Source organism: Bemisia tabaci, chromosome 2 (genome assembly GCF_918797505.1).
Source record: "Bemisia tabaci chromosome 2, PGI_BMITA_v3".
Classification (NCBI taxonomy): Eukaryota; Metazoa; Arthropoda; class Insecta; order Hemiptera; family Aleyrodidae; genus Bemisia; species Bemisia tabaci.
Genome location: NC_092794.1, coordinates 42,260,951 through 42,284,290, shown reverse-complemented (window position 1 = coordinate 42,284,290; position 23,340 = coordinate 42,260,951). Strand labels below are relative to the sequence as shown.

The 23,340-nt window shown below is 43.0% G+C and overlaps 1 protein-coding gene across 7 annotated transcripts in view; it reads right to left on the bottom strand.

The window, feature by feature from the left end:
- LOC109040038 (uncharacterized) overlaps positions 1-23,340 on the bottom strand; it is a 68,289-nt gene that overhangs the window by 33,019 nt on the left and 11,930 nt on the right. Inside the window, exons 1-2 of one of the 7 annotated variants that reach the window (XM_019055804.2) lie at positions 10,912-11,065; positions 4,548-5,212 (exon numbers count right to left, since the gene is read on the bottom strand). The exons of 1 other annotated variant lie outside the window; for it this stretch is intronic. In XM_019055804.2, coding sequence (XP_018911349.1) covers positions 4,548-5,048 — 501 coding nt within the window. In that variant the 5' untranslated portion in view covers positions 5,049-5,212; positions 10,912-11,065. Of the gene's footprint in view, positions 1-4,547; positions 5,213-10,825; positions 11,066-23,340 lie in introns of those variants that run through there. 5 more of the 7 variants (XM_019055803.2, XM_019055806.2, XM_019055807.2 and 2 more) reach the window with 5 other exon arrangements.

Below are 23,340 nucleotides of genomic sequence, written 5' to 3'. Positions count from 1 at the left end.
ATCAGTTCAATTATTGAGCACTCTCCTCTTCTTTGATGATCGTCACGCGACGGACAACGACGACCCCCGCGACATTCCATTCTTATCATCACCAACAACGCAGAACGCAGCGAAAAAAAATTCTGGAGGGGGGCTTGGTACCCCTCTTGAGAAAGTTTAATGGTTCACTGAGAAAAATGTTCCTTTCAAATAGCCGCTACAGGCATTACTGTTGGACCAACAGGAAATCTCTTCACAATTGGACTACATTTTGCGATGAGGAACTGCAATTTTTGGCTCTAGAGTCCCTGTATAGAGAGAGTTGGATATCGCGGCTTCGGGATGTCACAAACGGGAATGAAGATTACACAAATCGGACGTTTTTTGTAATCTTTGATTCTATACTTTTATATCTTTTTAAATTAAAGACTATGAATTTTATTTAGATATATTTGGTATTTTGATTTATCTTACTTTAACACTTAACTTTTGAAGTTTTTTATTGTTTAATCAACCCATTCCCGAATTCTTGTAACTGTCCCCTCTCTCATTCCATATGTTCCTTGTCTATCCCCGATTCCCCGGTCCATTCCAGTTTATAATCTATGCAATTGGTGAAAATGTAATTTCTATTCCAGTTTGTGACACTGTGAAAGCTTAAAATACGGGAACCAATCAGACATGGATTAGCATTGTTTTACTCTCAGTATAAAGAACTCTACTTGGCTCTATCTAGAAACAACTTGTGTGCCAATAGTTTCTCAGGCGTTTTTTACGGATGGGTCAGAAATTTTAGTTCCTTATTGCAAAATGATGTCCAATTGCAAAACGGCTCTTCATAAACAAAATTGTTACAGCGTGAAACTAGGGCAATGCTCATCACGGGTTTTGAATCGAACGGGTACCGATCGCCCACAACTCGTCGTTTCTCGGACGAAGGAACGTAACTCCATTCCACGGTTGCAAAATCGACTCGGTTAATCCAATTCTTTACAAGAATGTACCTAAGTAATTTTTGTTCAAATTTTCTTCTGATTTTTCCATGAGCGCAGAGGAAAAATCAGTGTCATTTGCAGTTGGAAACGCTCAAGATTCTCCTAGCGAAAACGCTGCTTGCGAGGGGAAATTTGGCAACATCGGAATGGAGTTACGCTCTTTCGTGAGCGAGGGGAACGTCGAACTGCGTCGTCACTCATGAGCTTCGATAACGCCGCCAGGCAATGCAATGCCATGAACCGGAAGCTTTCCTGATAATTATTGCTTTTTATTTTATTTTATTGTTATTTCGTATGCAATCTTCTGTTTTCATTTTTCCCTCGCAGATTGTACGATGCGCAACGGGATCGCACGACGGAGAGGGCTGGGGGGGGGGGGGGGGGGGGGTTGAGTTCAGAGTATGGTTTTCCGCGAAAACAGATTTCGCTCACCGACGAGCAGTCGAATTAATTACGTGCCGTGTCGCGGTAAGGTTGCCAGATCGCACGATAAAATTTGACTATTTCACGTGGTTTTAAGTGCTGATTTTTCAGCACAATCTGACAACCTGCGGCGCACAATGAAACAAGCCTTTCGGCGAGGTCGGACGTGTAATTCGTACCTAATGATGCAAATTCTGATATTTATTTCGCCCCTCTGTATATTTTAAGGGGATGTGCGAGTTTTGTTAGAGGGTCAGAGAAAGTCGGAAAATTTCGGCATGTTGGCGTCATGAAAAGTCAAGGAATTTTGCAAGTTCGGAGTCAGGGAAAGTCAGGAAATTCTGAAATTTCGGAGCCCGAAAAAGTAATGGCAAAACCAGTGGAAATCAGGGAATTTCAAAATGAGGGGTTTACGGACACTCTGCTTGTGAGAACTAAATCCGTTAGAATTCACCATTACTACACTACACATTTATACGCAGAAATGCAAAATTTTATTAAACTTGACAGGTTGAAATTACAAGATGAAATTTCATGAAATTTATTAACACTTCTGAAATTGACTCGACAGGTCACGAGGCGCATAGAAAAATCAATATCTTAATTACGTGGCCACATCAATTTTGTCGTGATTCGCAGAATCCCAAATTTTCAGAATTTTCCTACCAAGAAATGATTGAATTTTCTTGATGAGAAGGCACTAAATTCCTTAGGATTGAGATGAAAAATTACCGAAAAAAAGTGTTGATTTTTTGCCAGTCAATCTCTACAGACACTTTTTTCCGGGGATGCAGGGGCAGGGTCGCCACTTCTGTAAACTCATAAGGAATAGAAGTGCCCTGAAAAACCGTTTCCCCTCTAAAAATGGAAAAACCATTACCATGCGTATTACTCATGACTTCCGATACAAGTTTTCTGATAGAAAAAGTTGGCGGTTTTCTTCTTTTTCGGTGTTTTCTCTTCGATTTTTTTTGCGGAAAATTTTTCGTTTAAATGTGAATAGCGTGCCTATTTTTTGCAAATTGCGGAAGCTCGTACAAAAAGAAAACTAGAGGAGCGAGAAAGTAAAAAAAAAAGCAGGACTTTGATAAATTTTAGCAAAAAGAGATGTTCAAAACGGGAGGATCAAATTTTGGAATAAGAAGGCTAAGAACTTCTCGCATCCATATCTTGAAGCTCCTCGGAAGCTCGGTTCTCTCGAGAGATGGCGCCGGGCTTAAAATTGAATCCCGCTGCCGTCCCTGAAAACCCAAGATCCGGCCCTGAAGGCGCCGCGCCGGAGGGAACGAACAATGTCGGACTCAGGGAGATTTGTGTGGCCACCGTGAGTCAGGACTGAGGCGCCAGGAGCCGGATTTAACTTTTTGGCGCTATGCAAATGTACGAGGGCGCGGCTCAGCTCGCCGAAGACGTCCCGCTCCCGTTGTCACTGACCTCTCCCGCGCTCACCAAGAACCGCGTATCTGCATAGTAAGCCCTCGGTGAGATGCGCGGTTTCGACTCAGCGCGACTCGTGGCCTCTGAGTCGGCTCCAGGCTGGCTTATTACTCCGCGGTTACATGCTAATCCTGAGCTTAGCCTCCGCTCCGTCTTAATTATTTCACGCCCGACCGCACTGCACGCGCCTCCCCGAGAACGGGTCAGTTGCGCGCGTCGCTCGGTCAGAGATGCAAAATGAAATTTCAGCTTCCTTGAAAGTGAAATTTCATTTTTCAACGATTTTTCACGGGCTGCTTATAACCCACAACAATGCTGCCGCGCTAAGGAAGAACGCCGTATGAACATTCGAGAGTTGACAAATTTCCCTTGATGAAACATGTATTTTTTGCCACATTTATGCATATTTTTCCTTGTAATTTTCAGATATTTCAGGTTAAATTGCGTTCAAAATTGTCTGAAAATTTGGGAAAAGTATATTCACGATTTTCCCAGTAATTTTGGCTTTGATCGGAAGAAATTTGGCAACGCCTAAAGGCTCATACGGCGCTCTTCCTTAGCACGGCAGTATAGTCGTGGAGTATAGTGTAGAGACTGACTGGCAAAAAATCAATACTTTCTTACGGTAATTCTTCATCTCAATCCCAGAAAATTCAGTGCTTCCTCTTGAAGAAAATTCGGTAGTTTTTCGGTAGAACAATTCCGAATTTTCGGAATTCTGCGAATCACGACAAATGACGTGGCCACGAAAGTCAAAGCTCATTGTTGGCATGAGCGCCGGTCCCACGCACAAAATAGAGGCTCATCGACGGAACTCGATCTTTGAAGGATGTATTTGGGACACATCACGGATCAGATTTTGAGATTTTCAAGGGATTTCGTGCTGAAATGGCCGAGAAATTAAAGAATTAGTGCCAACTTGAGAGCTCCAGTTTGTGCGTAGGACGGGCGCTACAGAGATCAATAGACTGCCAAATCGCAACCTACAGTGAGTAAATACTGCACTGAGAATCAATGCGCAAGCGACTGCATAATGCCTAAGCTGTCTCAAAAACATGCGTGGCAGTGGCATGTAGCGAAAATCTCCGGACCTTCTCCGGAATATTCGTACTTCTTCAGTGCTTCCAGACCGCCCTCAGAAAACAGCACTGCGTGAGTATTTCCGGACTTTCCAGACCAAGAGACACCCTGTGGTAACTCTGCATTCCCGAAGCGAGTAGATCTGGAGTATCTATATGCGGAAGAGTATTGTCATCTCTGTGCCGCTCTCTGATTGGCTCATCAGTTTTAGGCTATCATGGAGCTCCAAAATTGGCCCAATGTAAACAAACCCGACCCAGAGGATTGAGGAACACGTAATATCGACTGAAAATGAATGATAGTCACACTCAAAGGTTAATTTCCGTCAAAAATATCTATCAAAGTTCGACCTGAACTCAATTCAGAAGTTGGATATAGACAAATTTCTATCACATCCGAAATCACGCCTAGAACTTTGTCGCCATCTTGTTTGTTTACACTGGGCCACAATAGGAGCGGGGGGGGGGGGGTTGGGGTTTGTTTACATTGTGCCAACTTTGGGGCTCCGTGATAGCCGACCAATCAGAGAGGGGCACACTTCTGTTATGAAGGGATTCAGATGGCAATACTCTCCCGTATAAAGGCACTCTAAGAAGGTTCCGACTGGAAGAGGAAGTTGGGAAGGAGCATTACCTGGAGGACATGTCGGTAGAAGCTCTCGTCGGGGGCCTTGGCGACGATCTGGTGGACCCGCTCGAGGGCGGCGCGGACGGAGGGCGGCGTGGTCTGGAGGGCGGCTTCGGCGAAGTTGCGCCAGTCGCGCTGCCAGACGGCCACGTCGTTGCGCCCCTGGAACGTGCGGAAGGTCTCGAAGAACCCCTCGAGGGCCTTCACCTCCTCGTCGAGCTGGGCCAGCTCCAGCGAGGCGTCCCCCAGACCCGGCGGCACCGCGCTCTCCAGCCCCTCCAGCGCCTCCGCTATCTTCCTGAAGAGCTTCACCAGTTTGATGTCGATGCCGCCCACTTTCCCCAGGTTCACCCAATTCGGGTCGGTCACCTTGGCCCAGGCCGCCTCCACCTGGGGCAGCACCACCGCGTCCAACCGCACCAGTCTATCCACATCCCCCGCCCCCGATTCCAATGTTGATTGCACCAGGAGGATTGTCACCAACAACGCGCACTCTTTCACTCCCATTGTTATCCTCACTTTACTCGGGCACTTTCACTTTCATCGTCTGGATCCACCACGTCGGACGGCGACACTGACGTCACACTTGATCGTTTCCGCACTTTACGTTCGAACGCGCACTCTGTTAAAGGAGACGATTCCACTGACCTGGTGCCGTTGTTTATTACCTTCTGAGAAAAAAAGGGAGTATTAGGGTTTTATTCATGGTCGCTCCTCAAACGGCTACATTCCTAAGTAAGTCTTATATACGGTCCAAATTGTAATTAAGGGAGATTTAGTCGTTCGTCATCCTCACGATGAAACGTAACTGAAATTCAATGATGCCAAATTTCTTCCCGCAAATTGCATTGTTACCGGGAGCATCTTGGACATTTATGACTGGAAATTTTACTCATTTTTCCTCTGATTGCATGCAAGACTCAGAGAACTTGGACAAAAATTGCACAGGTGTATTCGTGTAAAAATTTGAATTTTTTAAAATAATTTGGCAACATTGGAATAAAGTGACATTCCTTCGTTCGGGGGACGACGATTTGTGGAGATTCCATGTTTAAGGTGACTCTTCCCGGATTCTGGCGTGGACGACCTGGCGTGCGATATATCGCACCGATTACGTAAAAAATCTTGGCAGATTTTGACTTCACGAGAAAAAAAGAAGAACGACAGCCTTAGTGCATTAGCCTGAATCATTTTCAACCAAAAAGTTTTTTCCGACTTTTTCAATTTGTTTGGTTGAGAATGATTCTTTAGGCTCATGCGCAGGGGCTTTTGCCTTTTTTTTGCCTAATAAGTCAAGATCCACCGAGATTTATTACTTAATCGAAGCGCACTCACTTGTTGCACGCCAGTTCGACCACGCCAGAACCTGGTACGAATCACCTTGAGAAAGATGCTGCTAACTGGACCGTGTTGAGCAAAAGGAACCAAGGCACATTACCTACTGCCAAATTTAATAGAGTAATTTAATTATTTACGAAAGAACGTTTGTGCGGATTTGTTTGAACATTTGAAGGAATTTGCTTCGTAATATGCAGAAAATTCACTGAAATTTGCGCACACACACACACACACAAACCCTTACACACTCACCCTCACACACACACCCTCACCCCCCCCCCTCACACACACCCTCGTACACACACCCAAAAAAAAAAAAAAATCCGCACAATCGTTTTTATTGCCCCATAAAAATTGGCAATAGCCGATGTGGCTTGGTTCTTTTCTACTTATTAACGTGGTCTATTTGAGGATCGACTATGTATACGGCCCTTCAGGTCAAGTCGACAGGTCGTCCGAATCAATACTGAATCAAAACGGAGCAAATCCAGTGCTTTACGATACATCGATTGATCTGCCATTTAAACCTACGGAAAAGGATCAATGAACAGGGTGTTCGCAACGAACACCGTAATAATCGATTCTCTACCACAGTTTCACGTGGAAATATATCGATAGTCGATCAGTCGTGCCTTGCCACTGAGCGATTCCTTTAAGGTCTGAGTCTTCAAGTGCTTAAAAATATTAGGATACTGATGTTGTCCGAAAATGGACTAACCCCTTTCGAAAACAACTGATTTTATCGGAGCTGATAGGGTTGTTATTTGAGCGGAGACGCTACATTAGCGCCAAAATCGGAGGAAGACAGAAACCTCACCAAAAACGAGCCTAAACTGATCAGAACAAGAAGATATAAGTCGATGAAAAGAGAGACAATCTCCGAGTACTTAAGTTTTACCTAACCACAAAGTATCTTAATAAAGCAATAAAAGTCTGACCGAAATAGTGACTTGCAAAACTAAGAAATCGAAGAAACCGTGACAAGACGAATAAAGAATTAAAGGCTAGCTGATGATTGTCGATTGCCGGGTCAGGAGTTTACCTATGCGCAGGTTGGCAATACTGATTTACCTTCATTAAAATCCATTAAACAGCGATTTTAGGCGAGGCAAGCTGCCTGAACAGAAATCGATTATTTTACATGTATTTAAGGGGAGAAAAAACGGTGTTGCCAACTTTCATGAATTGCTACTGCTTGTACAGAGAGAGTATGACTGTATCATTTGATGGAGGCTCTGGGGACCGGATAGGTATAGAGTACCTGTACAGCGAGAGTAAAGGAAGCTCGCCTCATGGAAGGTTTACGGCCAAAAAAGGTATAGCCAACCTTCTAGCCCACAAAATTTCACTACAAATCTTCAGATTCCGATATTAGACCAAGATAGCCAAGAATATTCATACATGAGCGTTCTTCCGCAAAATGGAGTAAGTAAAATGCAAAAACTAAATATACGAGCTTCATAAACGATGTAATTTTACTGATAAAAATCGTTCTGGATAATTTGAATTTAAGGGTTAGCTGCCTATTGGGACCATAACTTTTTTGGGAGTTTCACACTACTTGCCCATACTCTCGCTAGCTCCAAAAAGGCAGTCGATCTTCCCGAAGTTCTTCCTCTAGAACTTAGGAGAGAAATACAAATAACGATACAGAGGCGAACGTAATAGAAAATACGTATCTTCAGGGTAATAAACATCGTTCGAATCCGTCGAAATAATACTCCTTTTTTCCGCCGATCGATAATGCACATGACGGCAAAAGTTAAAACTTCCTTCGCTTTTCCCTGAAGTGTTGACGGGAGGTGGGAGGGAGTTCATTTTATTCTCTCTAAACTTTTGGGCAACTTGGAAGTGTGCACGTGCACGGATACAAGTTTGACAACTTCCTAAAATCGCGGCTTTCCATACGCTGCGTTCCCCGGCCGATATACTTCTTTATCCTTCCGACGTGATGTATGAAAAGCTCGAGGCGAAAAGAGTTTCGTTGCGCTGAGCTGTAAAGAGAGGACGGGTATCCGCGAGGTAAAAATTACCCGCACTGGAGTTTTACGATCAGTTTTCAAAATTTGATTAATCGAATTTTTTGATAATCGAAAATTCAGTGATGGGTTGATAATCAAATCGAATCATTATTGAATCTGTTGCTGTTAGACGGGCTTAAGTAAAAAAAATCACGATCCCTTTCGCTCATCACGCAGGACGCTAAGGCTCCTGAGTTTTTGGACCTACGCCCGGATAATAGAAACCTATTCAATTTACGGATTGAACGATTGTTTAAACGATCAATGTGCGTAATTTTGAATCCGTAAATCTGAAAAGCGCGAATCACAAAAATAGGAAATGAACAGCCTAATGGTACTAAAACCTAAATAAAGGAAAACTTTGGAGGAAACAACTAAGTACATGATTTTTAACAACGCCTCGCCTAGGATTTCATGCAAGGAACTGAAGGCCGGCTTCCTTCAAATTCTTCGTCATCGATTCGTTTTTTTTTTTTTAAATTTTTTTATTATTTGTTTATTTTTTATTTTTTCTTATGGAGCCGGCCTGCTGGTGCTCTTATTTGATGACTATGAAACATCCTGTAAAGTAATAAATGTTTTCTCTAATATTTGAGTCCTGCCTTATAAGGACCGAATGTTGATACGCGTTTCTAACTGGGGTTTATTTAGTCTTCCGCGAAACCAAACATAGACAACGTCGTCATGATAAAACATGGTAATAGTTTATTTTATCGCCACGGTAAGCAACGCTGGAATAAAGGTAAGATGCAACAGAAACAACCAAATCTTCAGTTAGTGTCGCATGCGACAAATACTAAACGAATCTCATTAGAACGCCTGGATGCAACTATTCGGGCTCTACGGATGTCCGTGTTGCATACGCGCGTAAGTGAAGGCGTTTTGAGTGTCCACGCGCTTACCGTTTCACCCGCGGCGGCGCGCGGCGCGGCGGGGCGAAGCAGGAGCCAATACTACGAGGCAAGTTACTACTTAGCAATACTACGAGGGTCAAAGAAGACAGGGCGCCTTCCATTCTTCCTATTAACTCGTACTACTAAGACATCTCTGAGGTATGAATAGTGGTATGAAATGCCACCTGATGACGTCACAAGGCGGGAGATTTTCTCACTTTTAAATTTATTTGCCGACAATTTCCCAAATCGGAAACAATCATGAAAATTACTGCGAGCGCAGCTCAAGAAGCATCTCTGAATGTAGCAATAAAAATTTTTCGGGCAAATTCTCCATTTGCTTCGAGCCGCAGGCAAAATACACTAAAATTATCGAGGGAATGGATACAACCTTCTCATTTTGAAAAAATAAACTGTCCGAAGGAAGACAACATCCGATGTCCCTTGATTCCGTTTCGAGGAACACTGTCCAACTAATTGCAAGCCTGCCCGACAAAGTTAAAGCAATTTCGCGGGTTTGAAAACGCAATTGCCGTTACTTGCGCATGCAGGATGCAAGACACTCAAGATTCCGCATTAGTAATGCATCGGGCATTCAGCGAATTCTTCCCCTAAGACTCAATGCACTGGATCCGAGACTCAATTAGTCGCAACATTAGGATCGCTCCAACTTCTGGGAAACTTGCGCAAATCGGTGATAACAAGATAACGGCAGCTGGAGGCTGGCACGAAGTGCGCTTTGTTATTGACCAGTGACCACTGCATCGCTCCTCGGGCGCAAGGGCGTACCTCGATTTCCGTATGAGCCATGGACACCATTGATTTATACGTAAAGCAGGGCTCACGGGGAAATTGAGAAACGCTCTTAAGTCGAAGGGGCGTCTTAATCAGGTGGTGGCGCTCAGGGGGCCTAACCTCAAAGCATTCGAGACACGGGGGCTCATTGAAAAGGAAATCTTCAACTTTATGGGAGGTTTAGGAGATTTCGAATCTTCAGTGCCCAAAATTAATGCCCGTAAAATGTAAGCTCTCGCCCCCCCCCCCCCCCCCTGAAACAACCCCTTTACAAAATGCGGTCCTTCCTTTTACAGTTCAAAAATTGCAGAATACCGCGTTGTCACTAGAGTATCATTTTGAATTTTCCTGATTTTATCCTAATTTTTCCTGATATTTCAAAAGGTATTTTCTGTTTTTCAAGCTAGTAAGTTGATTTTATGTAATATTATTTCGATTATTAGTATCTTTTAACTGAAAGAGAACATGTTTTTTTTTTTTAAAGGCGGATTTTAATAAATTATTATCCACGGTATTTCACTCGCCGAGATTTTCCTTTTCCGGGGAAAAGGGGCGCCGGGAGACCTAGGCCCCCCCTCGAGAGCGCCCATTTTCAGGGCGCCTGAGTTCAGCCTGAGGCACATAGAATGTAAATCTGGCCCTGTTTTTGTGGATCAACTTCAATACGTAAGATACGGAGAAAATTCTGAAACACTTTTTGGGATCTTCCGGTACGAGCCAATTTAATTGAATCCGATTACAAGATTTGACCACGAACATCAAAGGATAGCTCACGTTCTCGTCACCTTGAGAAGAGCAAAAAGACGACAAAGGAGATCAGAAAGACCGCAGAACAAAAGATAGCAGATCGACATGAGCACTGCGCTGCCGTGCTAGGGAAAAACGCCGTATGAACACGCGAAAGTTGCCAAATTTCCTCAAATGAAATGTTTATTTTTGAGGAAAGGTTTCAATATTTTCTCTTAAAATTTTCAGATAACTTGGATCTAATTATGAAGAAGCTTCTCTGAAGAAGTGAAAGAAAAATATTCACAAGTTTCCCTGAAAATTCGTATTTAATTGAAGGAAATTAGGCAACTAACAAAAGTTCATTTGACGTTTTTCCTTGGCACGGCAGTGCGGGAAAATGGGACGACCGTCGACCGCACTTGAAGGAAGAAAACGATCACGAAGATAGCCGATTCCACGACAGCCATTAATGAGGTGGCTTCAAGGATCGCAGCTGGTGGATAATTACGCGGCTAATGCCACTCGCACAACACTTGCAAAACTCTCGCAACACTCACTGAACGCACACCGTGTATCCAGAAACTTGGCACTCACCGAGGGAAAACAAAACGAGTGGGAAACCCCGAAACTGCGAATCGAACGCGCCAGCGCGGACTAGACAGCTTGACTGGGTACTGACTACGGTGTCGGGCCCCAACCAACTTCAGAGCCAACCGACCAAAACAAAAAGCTTGACGACAGCGACTTGGTGGAGGGGGAGAGGTTGAGAGAGGGGGCGATCAGGGACGGGGGGAAACAGTCGGTGACAGTTACAAGAGCAAGAGCAACAGCACGAGCCAGCAGATGACGTAGTTGGATGGGGAGCGCGGCGGCGCGGCGCGCGGGATAATAAACCCGCGGTGAGTAACCAACGTTCAGCTGATTGCGCCGTCGCACAGTGGGATTCGAGGATTCGACGCGAGGTTCCGTCGACGAGAGGTGACGTGGTTCTTTTGACAAGGGTGGCCCTAGGGTACCTTTAGAGACGGAGCATGCCCATTCGTATCTTTTGGCTACAGGAGAACTGCGCCGCTTTTTGATTGGTCGACGAGTTTTTAGGCTCCGCGATGCTCTTACGGCCGTGAATAAACAAACAAGATGGCGGCTCACCATAACATTGATGAGAAGCTAAAATTTGAGAAAAATTTCAATTATACGGCAGTAACGTTTTAAACTAGCACATATCTACGAATAACGCATGAAAACGCACATGAAAACACTGTTAAGTCGCCTTTCGCCTTCATCACAGGAGGACGTAAGATGTGCATAACCTTAAACTTGCTTGTTGATAACAGCCATTTTGTTTGTTTATATACGGCCGTAAGAACATTGCGTGAGCTTATTTTCTCGCGACCAATGAAAAACCGGCACAGAAATGGCCATACTCTGTCTATAAAGGTACTCTATAGGTGGCCCCGGACAGACAGAGAGAGGCTAACGAGGAGACTTCCCGACCGCATGCACATTTGGACCACGTTAATAGCAGAAAGGAACCGAGCCACATCCGCTATTGCCAAATTTAACCGGGAAATTAAATGTTTTACAAGAAAACGTTTGTGCGGATTTCTTTGAAAATTTTAAGGAATTTGCTTCGTGATATGCAGAAAATTCACTGGAATTGGCACACAAATCTGCACGACTGTTTTCATGTAAAAAATTTAATTGCCCGGTTAAATTTGGCTACAGCTGATGTGGCTTGGTTCCTTTCTGCTTAACGCGGTCCATTTCTCGATTTGACTTTTTGCCGCTCGGTAATGGTTTCAGCGGGAAAAATGGGTCACTAAAACATTGACGAATTTTGACTTGCGAATGCGTTTGCCTGGGTAAATGACGCGTAGAACAGGATACGCACATTACAAATGCGAAGAAGTAACTCAGAAACCCAGAATCACGCAGTGCAAAAAGCGCAACTATGGTGTGCCGACATAATCCCACGGCAAAAATCCCCCGCGACAAAATCCCGTGGTCAGAATCCTACGGTTCAGTGATACCGTGCCTCAAAATCGCACAACGTTGAAATCCCTCGCTATCCGTTGAAGGCTAGCGCAACGCTATCGCCGCTCTTATCACTGGTTGAACACCCCTCAGTATGGAAGTTGATGAAGGCTTTCAAAAAAGAGGAGGGACCGGTGCCGGAAGAAAATTGAAGACTTCATTGCTGAGCAGCCAGTCTGCCCCCCTGCCCTACAGCAGGAAAAGGACCGCAAAGTGACAAGAGCTCTAGAAACAATCTTTACTGATTGCTACTTTGCGTCTACTACTACAACTTTTGTCCTCACGACGAGGGCTCGGTACACCCGCTTTTTTAACGTTTGGACGAAGATTTGGTCCGATTACTCTGATTGGAGCAATTTTTTAAGGTACCTATGTTCCAATTCTATTTTGGGGCCGTTCAAGTATGATGAAACACACTTGGGACCCGGGGGGGGGGGGGTTGACCCAGCGTTATGGTGCGTTGCAAGGGGGGAGGGGAGGGGTAGCGTTATGTAACAAATCCGAGCTAGGGGGGGGGGGGGCGCTTTGAAAAGAACCTGCAAAAAATTGAAAATCCCGCCCTTCCCGAATGGAGAGAGGGGGGATCAGGCCGGCGTTACGTGATTCAAAGGGGAGTGTAGGGTTGCGTTACAAGGGGGAGGGGGAGGGGGGGGGGTAAACACCGGGAAAAGTTCGTTACGTAATACTTGAACGGGCCCCTTTCCATCTTTTTCGTGCCACGCACGATTTGACTTTTATTGGACACGGGATTTTTATCCAAACACTTAGACGGGATTTTGTCTTGCGAGATTTTTCCCAACGGAATTTTGTCGGTAAACCCGCAATTTTCCCGCAAATTGAAAACGCCCCGGCTTGGGTTTCGCGCTAAACTAAATGATCTCACTCGGGACCAATCAGAAGCTACCAAGGGTTTCTACGACTTCCGTCAAATACCTTTATGCTCCTCGTATATGATAACAATAGGGGAGTCGAAATGATATCTTCAGAATCAATGAATCGAATCTCATTTATGTTATTTGTGGTTAATACGCAACAATCCCACATTGTAAGTACAACACCACGTATCTCCATTGCGGAGATTCAAAACCTCCGCTCCTAGTCTACTTTTTTTAAGATGAATGAGTCAAATTTTATGGCTTGAAATGTATGCAGAATGTTCTAATAACACAGAAGAAAAATCAAGGAAGTTTTCAAGAAATTACGCTGATTAGTTTTCCAAGGAAAAAATGAAGTATGACTGGAAGTCTACAACATCGCAACTCGCAAATGGAGGTGCGTGGTCTCGCACTTCAGCCATCAGATAGAAGGAAGATAATGGTGTGAGTATCTCTCGTGCGAACTCTTCTGCAAATAATTTTAAGTTAGAGGAATGAGACTGTTGATGTAGCTAATGATTTTTGAAGTGCGGGGATTTGAAAGCGTGCCATACTCTCCGGAGCGACTTGGCAACCGAAATCCGATATTGCTAATTAGCAATAAATACTAATTACTAATTTATACCTCGTACTGCCTTTTCCTGTTAATTGCTCTTTTTAATAAAATTATACTTTGACAGTCCAAGCCCTAGAAACCTCTAAAAATTCGCCGAATTCCGAAGTTTGGAAAGCGAGCGACTTACCTGCTATATTATATTTATTTCGAGTTCCTTATAAGCTTTACAAAAATCGTGAACACGAAAGGTATTAAAAATTAAACATAAATAGGTACAATAAGAATAAGGTGTAACAGCGAAAGGAAAGGTAAAGGGATAGAGAGAACCGGAACTGCAATTCAGCATGACATCAGCTCCTCTACCCACCTTCTATAAGAAGGATTTTACATGGAAAAATGGGCTAATAGTAATGAGAACATCGAGAAATAGTAATTTCAAAAAGGGGGTCGCTTAGCTTCAAGACCCTTGAAGATGCGGGACTTAAGGGTTAGAACATCCCTAGCGAATCGCTTAATCCTAAACCAAGCCGCTGGGGAACTTAAGGCTACTTGTTGGAAGTTCTCGACGCTTAGGTCCTCCTCAAGGTCTGCATAAGCCTCGAGCCTTAGTCTAGTGAAGCGGTCACACACAAAAAAGGTATGCCGCGCGTCGTCAATGACGTATAAGATTCGAGTGCACGCACCCAGTATGGATTACATTTTGCAATGAGGAACCACTATCTCTGACTCTTCCACATAAGCACCTTTCTGCATAGGGAAACCGAGGGCACATATGTTGTTTCTATAAATTGAGCCAGAAATATAGTAGTTCCTTAAGGCAAAATGTGGTCCAGTTAGAGAACAGAAGTTAACTTTCCAAGAAAAAGGGGAATCCGAGACGAGATTTCATTTAACCGGAATACGTGCTTATACGTAAGGTCAATAGATAAACTAAAAAACTTTGTTAAAAAATACCTTACCAGAGACATATTTTATGAAGCTAGTCTGGCTTGAGATTGGCATAACACTATACGTCACGTCACAGAAGGAACATTATTTTTGTTGCGTCTCTTCTTGACTTTTTACGAGCAGAGTCGCGAGGTACTGCTGAGCTAGCTCAACGTGAAAGCTATAAACCGAACCGAGGAGTAAGTTAAGTTGCTCCTTCAATTCCCCTGGATGCATGTGGCTACTCTTGCGGCAGAGAATAAAGAGACAGAGACGGACTACCTTCAAAAAACGCCCACGGACCGGTAGTCTGGCCAGCCCCGGGTGGGGTGGAAAATAACCATTACCTAGACTGAATAAGACACATAAAAAATAGCTTCTTTTTTTTGTCTTTCTCAAGGTATGTATAAAGAAATACCTTTCATAAAAATGAGTTTGCGTTGATCAGCAAAAGCGGGTCAATCTTTAAATACGCGGACGGACGTAGCGATTTTGCAAGTTGGCAACATCGTTTTCCTCCATTTAAATCCATTAAAAATATCGATTTGATCGAAGCAGGCTCCCTCACCAAGAATCGAATATTTTACATACATTCAAATGGGAAGAAATCAGTGTTGACATACGCGCGCGGTGCATCGATGCTGATGCTGAAACAGTCAAATCACGTTCCTCCGTTTGCGACAAAACAAATCTTCTGCCTCCCCTCCCCACACTTCAAGAACTGCTATTCAAAATTAATTGTCAACGTTTTTTCAAAGTTTTGTACCAGAATGTATGCCGAAAAGAAAAAACATTTGCACCGGTGAAACCGTCATCAGGGTGAGAAGCTAGAAAAATATGTTTGAAAATTTGTAAGTGGGTGTTGAAAGGCTGTCGATCGGACGATAATGTACTTCATTTAATCCTGAGACTTATATGGGAGAAAAATAAACCATATTTTTCTAGAGAGGGCTTATTTTCTCTCAGGACAGTGTGAAAACTTTTTCTTACCGATTTTTCTGGGTTTGTTCTAGGTTTTCCGATTTTTTTACCGGAAGAAAAATCTGTAAGAAAAGGTTTTCATATTATCCTGAAACAGTTTTCACACTATCCTAATAAATATGACCGATATAAATTAAACCAAAAAAGCGATGATTTTCCTTCGTTCGTTCTACAATATTCCCTGAGAATTTCGTGCTAAAAAGCCGAGAAGCATTTTCTCAAAGGAAACAATCTGGGCCAAAAGAGCATTGGGAAAAATTACGACGTTTCGGGTTGAAATCGTATTACGCGTCGTAATAAGCTCTCTGGTGAACTAAGCAACTAAACTATAACTGCAAGATGGAGCGGAGAGTAACACCGAAGTGCGGAGGCGCACGCTCCTACTCGAAATTGTGCTCATAAAGGCCTCTACATTCTACAAATGAAACATTCATGGCACATTCCTTATCATAGAACATTTGTAAGTTAATTTACGTCTGTAACTGTTCATCGGTTGGAACCTTAAACCACAGCATCCGTTAAATCTTGGTGTTAGGTATACCACTAAATTTGTTTGTCAGTAATTGCGCTTTGCCGTCCGTTCTTTCACCATGAAAGGGCTCAAATTCAGGATGATTCGCAATAAAGATGCTGCAAAGGCTGCATATTTTTCCAAAATATGCCCCGAGTAGTAATGAGCGTTGAGGGGACAATTGTGCACGACATCATGACCAAGCAATTGGTATGGTATGGGCATGTGCAGAGAATGGCTGATACCAGGTTGCCGAAGAAGGTGTTGGAGTGGGTCTCTCCTGGTAGGCGACGGAGAGGGCGTCCAGCCACACGGTGGGCAGAGGGCATCCGTGAAGAGATCGAGAGATGCCAGCCTCTGGAGGATCTCTACCATGACAGATTCCTGTGGCGGGTAGGCGTCGCAGAGCGCCCTAGCGCGCCGTAAGAGCGGCTCATACATACACATCATACGTGCCCCAAGTGGAGGTGAAACATTGTGACATCACTCTAATGGCATAATGAAATCTACTGCATGTTTCATAAAGCAGTGCGACGTCACTGAGATGTCCGCTGAACACTCTGCCATCTTGATGACATCATATTGATGTCTGAATGTTCAGAGTGACATTATAATGATTTGTCCCATAAAGCACTGTGATGTCACAAAGACGAGATCATTATGTTCCACTTTTACCACGGGCATCTTGGGCGGAATTTCTTCGCGAGCGGGTGGGATGATGTGACGGATTATGAATGATTCAGTCAGGAAGCAAGAGATAACGCTGATGATATGATTGACTTCTGTTCCGATGCAACTGCTATTACAGTGAACATGATGTATCCTTCTACTTTGGAGTTGATAAATGCCCTTCCTTATGTTTTGGAATGAAATTCAACCACCTCTAATTATACTTTTGTGTAGTCGAATTTCCCCTCGCGAATGGGCCTGTTGTAAACTTTTGCTAGAGCAAAAATAAGAGTTGTTTCTTATAGATAATGCCTCAAAAATCACGATGAGCGCATCGGCAAAGTCTGAAATGCACTCATAACTTCACAGTCGGCGTAAGAAATTTGCGGTTTTTTGAGCTTCCCGCTTCAAAAACGATACTACGGCACAGGCGAACACTTTGTAAGAGGAGTCGTTCCATCGTCGGCAATACTCATCATGGCCGACGCCAATCCGCCAAAATACGCGTGATGGGACGATAAAACACCTGAACTGGATTAGACCAGATAACAATCAGCGTGTTAACGATCATATTTTCCACGCCCGAATTGATTGACCTTGAACTCTCCTCGAATTACGCGCGGAACTGCGCGCAAGCGTCGGCCTTGATGAATATCGCCGACGATGGAGCGACGACTCCTCTAACAAAATGTTCACCTGTGCCGTAGTATCATTTTTGAAGCGGGAAGCTCAAAAAAACGCAAATTTCTTACGCAGATTGTGAAGTTATGAGTGCATTTCAGACTTTGCCGATGCGTTCATCGTGATTTTTGAGGCATTATCCATAAGAGACAACTCTTATTTTTGCTCTAGCAAAAGTTTGCAACAGGCCCATTGTATTTCAACCAGGACAGGGTGTCTACTCAAACAGGTGGGCCAAACATCAGTGCTTTTACAGTACTTTTTCAGTGCATTCCCAAAAAATTCAGTACCTCCTCAATAGAAAAATTGAGTACTTTTTCAGTACCTCCATTCGACGAAATTCGAAAAATTTCAAACAAGAATGAAACAAATTCCGGACCTATTGCGGAATTTCCGCACTTTTTCACTACTTCCGGACCCCCCTTAAAAAATCGGAATTTCCGGAAATTCCGGACTTGTAGACACCCTGCAGGAGAATCTTGAGAATTTGCTTCGTACTATGTAGAAAATTCATCGAAATTTGCACACAAATCCGCAAGACCGTTTTCGAGTGAGACGTTTTAACTTATTTAAACGTGATTCAATTTGGCAATGGTTGGTGTAGATTGGTTCTGCTTGTCGCGGTCCAGTTTAGGGCTTAAACGGAGGCAAAGTCATTACCGACTTACGATAAGCGGCAGTGGGCAAGTCGGAGGAACCTGAGAAAACTTCAGAGGATACTGTCGGGGAATTCGGTTGGGTCATGAGCGACGCGGCGCGGCGCCCGCGCCCGCGGGAACAGGCGCTAAAACAAGTGCAAACATTTACTTCATCAACTTCAAGACATGAAGATCGTTCAAGATCCGTCTACGGTGCACCTTCCGATCCGGAAACTTAAACGTGCGCGGCATAAACACCCCGACGACGCCCAAATCAACGCGCTTTCAACCGGCGGAACCGCAGAATCAAAGCTCTTCCAGTCTTTAAGGGCCGATTTTATCTCCCCGTGTCAAGACGGTGTCAGAGCCGTATCAGCGTCTGACACCGGTGTTGGCTCAATGACCTCGATTTTATGTCGATTCTCGCTGCGTGTCAAACCCGTGTTTGGGGGTGCGCGTCGGTGTTTGGCTGACACGCCTCCGGAGCTGTGTTCCAGGCCTTGACACCGGTGTTTAGCTGATCCCGGGTGGGTTCACGACAAAGAATTGCATCGCGGCTCTGCTCGGTGCTAGACAAGTCTGATCTGAACGTGTTCCAGCCAAGTTTCAGAGTGAAGATTTAAAGATTTTTGGAATTGTTTTGTAATGAGCTGATAGGAATTTGTACGCTCTTATAAAAAGGTCGTATAAAATTTTCCCCTAAAGTCAAGGGTTTAAAAGAAAAATGAGTAAAAAGGTCACTGATCATACGAATTTTTGTCTCCACCCTTTTTACCTAAAACCCTTATTTTTGGTCTCAAAAATTATTTTTTCGAAAATTTTGTGTAATCAACCGATAGGAAATTTTACGGCCTTCATAAAAGGTCCTATAACATTTTCCTCTAAGATTGAAATGTTTAAAGGAAAATGAGGAAAATGGTCGCTGATCGTGAGAATTTTAGCCGCGGCTTTTTTTAAACCCATCTTTTTTGTCACAAGAATTTTTTGTTTTGTAATTTTTTTGAAATGAACCGATAGAAAATTTTACGGCCTTTGCAAAAGGTCCCATTTTCCTCTAATATTGAAAGGTTTCAAGGAAAATGAGAAACTACGCAAAACTAACATCACGCCCAAGCAAGGCATAAGGAAGTATACGTGATTAACCTCAAACCCAACAATAGTAAACACGGTTGATAATGACACGAACTAACCTCAAACCTCAACAAACCCAGCAGAAACTATGTGAACAGACACGATTTTCCAACGAAACCTCGAATTTACGCAGGAAGGTCTTTAGCGAGAGCGTGTCCTGTGAAACAGGCTGAATTCGGGGAGTTAAAATCGGTCTTGGTGTCAGCGGCCGTGTCAAGCTAAAACGGGTGTTACCTGACACCGGTGTTAGCGCCGTCCTGACACTGAGAGATAAAATCGGCCCTTAAGCCCGTCTGCACTCTCAGAATGAGAGTTCTCCGCGGTGATTTGCTGTTTTCGCGGGACTCCAAAGACAGCCACAGATTCGCGCTGCAATCAATAGATCGTTTTCGATAGTGGTTCGATGTATCCTTTGGTCCAAAACGATACAACATAACCTCAATCAAAACTTTCAGGATTTCAGTCGGAAAAGCTGAACATGAGAAAATTCCTAACTATTTCACCTTGCGATGTCATTTAGTACTCATATAGAATCAAAAATCTATCAGAAAAACCCCGTTTCCGCAGATTACTTGATTGACTTTTGAGGCTATGTTTACATGTTGAACCAATCGATATCGATACAATCTCACCTATTTGATGTATCGAAAACGATCTATGTGTCCGGAGTGAAATACTGACGAAGCGAATGATCAGTCGAACCGAAATGGGTGGATCACGCGCTTTTTTATTTTGATTTGACGCGATCATACTTTCTCGGAACCAAATCGACACTCACCAGACGGATAGAAGGTGGAATTATTGTAAACGTTGGAGCCAAAAATAAACCATACAAAAAGTATGGATCGTATTCGATAGTGATTCGATATATCGTTTGGTTCAAAACAATAGAATAAAACCTTAAACCAAAATTTGAAGATATTGGTCAGGAAAACTGAGAATGAGGAATTTCGTAGCGATTTCACTACTCTAGGCCAATTAATACTCGTACGAATCAAAAATCTATCACAAAAAACCCGTTCCGTCAGATTACTCAATTGACTTTTGAGGCTAGGTTTATGTTTTGAACCAATCGATATCGATACAATCCCACTCGTTTGATGTATCGAATACAATCTACCGGATTAAGAAATGACCTGATGTGGATGATGGCATCCGATTAGCATCAATTTCGAAAGTCTAACCTCAAATGTTTATCAACCCGATTATGCTCGCCGCCATTCGACCGCGGTATTTTAGCTCGACTGCGATCATCAACGAGAATACGCTTATGGCCTAATAAAAAGGATAGTAAGCGGAGATTCTAATTTTTGAACAGACTATGGGACAGTATGGATCGATTAAGAAGTCCTCCAAAACCGTTCTAGTGCGCGATTTGACTCAAGAGGACTTGTTTCTTTTTTGTGACCGGGCAATAAGAGCTTTACTAGTTTTCCGAAACGTCGCACGGTGGATCGAAACCTGCAAAAAGTCGGACATGGACGATTCTCACAAATAGTCATTTCATTGATGTAAATGTCTTCCCAAAGAGTTATATTTTATGATACAGGTATTGGTTTTCAATTTTTTAACCCCAGTTTAACGCATACAGCCTCCTAAAGTGGCTCAGGCGGCACTCGAAAAATGTTGCCTCACTCGGGACAAACCGTTCGCCTGTTGGTATTTCCCTCCGATAGATTTTTGACAATTTCTGACTAAAGTAGCTTGTCCTCCTCCTTAAGTAGAATATATTTCACTAATAACAAGTTAAAATATCGCTATTTTTATAAGCGGTATTCTTGCTTAAAAGTACCCTCCTCAATACCGTAAAAATAATAATATAGCTAGACTTTTAACTACCTACTTCAGCGTATTTCAGGGAAACCTTTGTATAGCAGTGTTAACTAATCCCTGAAGATTCATTATCAAGAAAAATTGGCTGCCCCAAAGTGCCCTTTTAGGAATAAAGCTTAAATGATTTTGAAAAAGTGAAGTTCATAAAATGGTGGCTCGAGAGAATTCGAATTTCACAGGTCTGTGGCGAATAAACACCGGACATTTGATAGGTGATCTGTATGTAATTTTTAGCGCTGAGTCCGAAAATGACCTTGGTTTTTCTCCAACACCCACCGATTTTCCACTTAAAATGGACTTTTCGGGAAATGTGATTTTCCGGAAAACTGGTGCATAGTAAAGAGAAACCAAGGTCATTTTCGAATCCAGGAGACAAAAATACATGAGAAAACATGCCTTGCGTGGTTAAAAAAATGTCCACGTTGTTTCAGATAACGGGGTTTTCCTCTCAAATGTCCTAATCGACGCATATGATACTGATCCGTTTGTTTTGCGTCTGAAAAGACGGGAAAATTATATCAAGTTGGTGTCTAATGGAGCATATTTCATCCACTACTTGATGCTAAAGTCAAAAATGGCCTAAATTCTTTTTTATCTTCTAACTATTTCCCAAAAACTCGCGTTTTTTGACATCGGATTTTTTTTTTTTTTTTTATGTTTAATTTCTTCGGAAAATTAGAAGTTAATAGAAAAAATTGAGGTAATTTGAGCTTCAGCAGCAATCATTAAGCCGAAGAAGCTCCATTAGATACCTAAGTATAAATAAAGGCAGTGTACAATGGTGACTCGCGGGGCCCTTAATTAGGAAGGCTCGGATAATACATGATTTGTGTTGATTGATGTGTATTTGATTTGTATTTTTCTCTCATATTTTTCCCCCTTGTCATTTTCTTTTGTTAGAAAGCTAAAAAGGTGCCCCAGGAATGAAGGGGAAAGGAGATCCTCTGTTTTCCTCTCAACATTTTCGGATTTCTATTAATTCATTTTTAGGGGGAGAGGAGGGGGAATGGTAAAAGAAATGAGTAATATACGTTTTATATACGATATTTAAACATTTTACCGGAGAAAGAAGTCCATTGAACACTTAAAACTCCGATTGAAATGAGTGTAGAAAGTTTAAACTTATCTGTTGTTAAACAATATCTCTTTATTCATCTGAAATTGTGCCAAAATACATATCTAAACCCAATAATCAGGAAAATAGTCATCAAAAATGAAATCTGCGACGAAAAATACATAAGAATCATGTATCCTGATTTGTTTTATGAGCGCAAACACTACGTAAATGAGCAAACCAAGTCGCGTGATGTGCCATGTCCGGCCTGCCCTATGACTCGATCCACCGTGCGTCGTATTGAATTGGAGAAAAATTTGCAAGGTTCGAGTATTTATAGGTACGGCTTTGCTCATTTACACTTCAGTATTGATATCCGAGCATTGAACGAAGATATCGGCATTAACGCTTTGATGCAAATATTCGTACTCTATGGACATCCGTTTGGCATACTAAAAATTGAAGGCGCTCCGGGTATTCTGGCCCATTAAGCAGTGCTCGCAGCGCTGTTGCTGCCAAAAGTCGGTTTGACGGTGGGATTTAATTTCCTGCAATGTGAAAATGATGAAACATCGTGTTCTGTGCTCTTGCTTTGGTTTTCATCAGAGAATTTCATCTTGCCACTTATTCGTGACGACGAATCACATGCTGCTGCGTGCACTGCTTCATACAGGGTGTACCAAAAGTCCGTCCCACCCCTGCTAACTTTTGAACGAATTGAGCTAGGGTAATGAAACTTTGGGAATGTTCCTATCTCAAAGGGGACCATCTTTCGGGGGGGGGGGGGGGGGTCAAAATGTTGGTCCCCCCTCAGGGGGGGCGCGCGGGGCCCCCAACTTTTTTTTTTAAATGGCAACCCCTATCTTGTGATACATCATTCGAAAGAGCATAAAAAACTAAGAATTTTGGCGCAAACCGCAGATCAATATCTTAATTTTTGACCGAGTTATGATAGGTCAAAGGTCAAATTTGACCTATTTTCAAAAAATCATAACTCCGGTTCAAATTATAGTAAAGAAAAAAATAAAACGGGAAAATTTACTAAATTGTGTCCGCTTTTAAGTAAAAATTGCAGAAATCACTTCGCTGTAATTTTAAGGGGGGGGGGCTCGGACCCCCAAATACGTCAATTC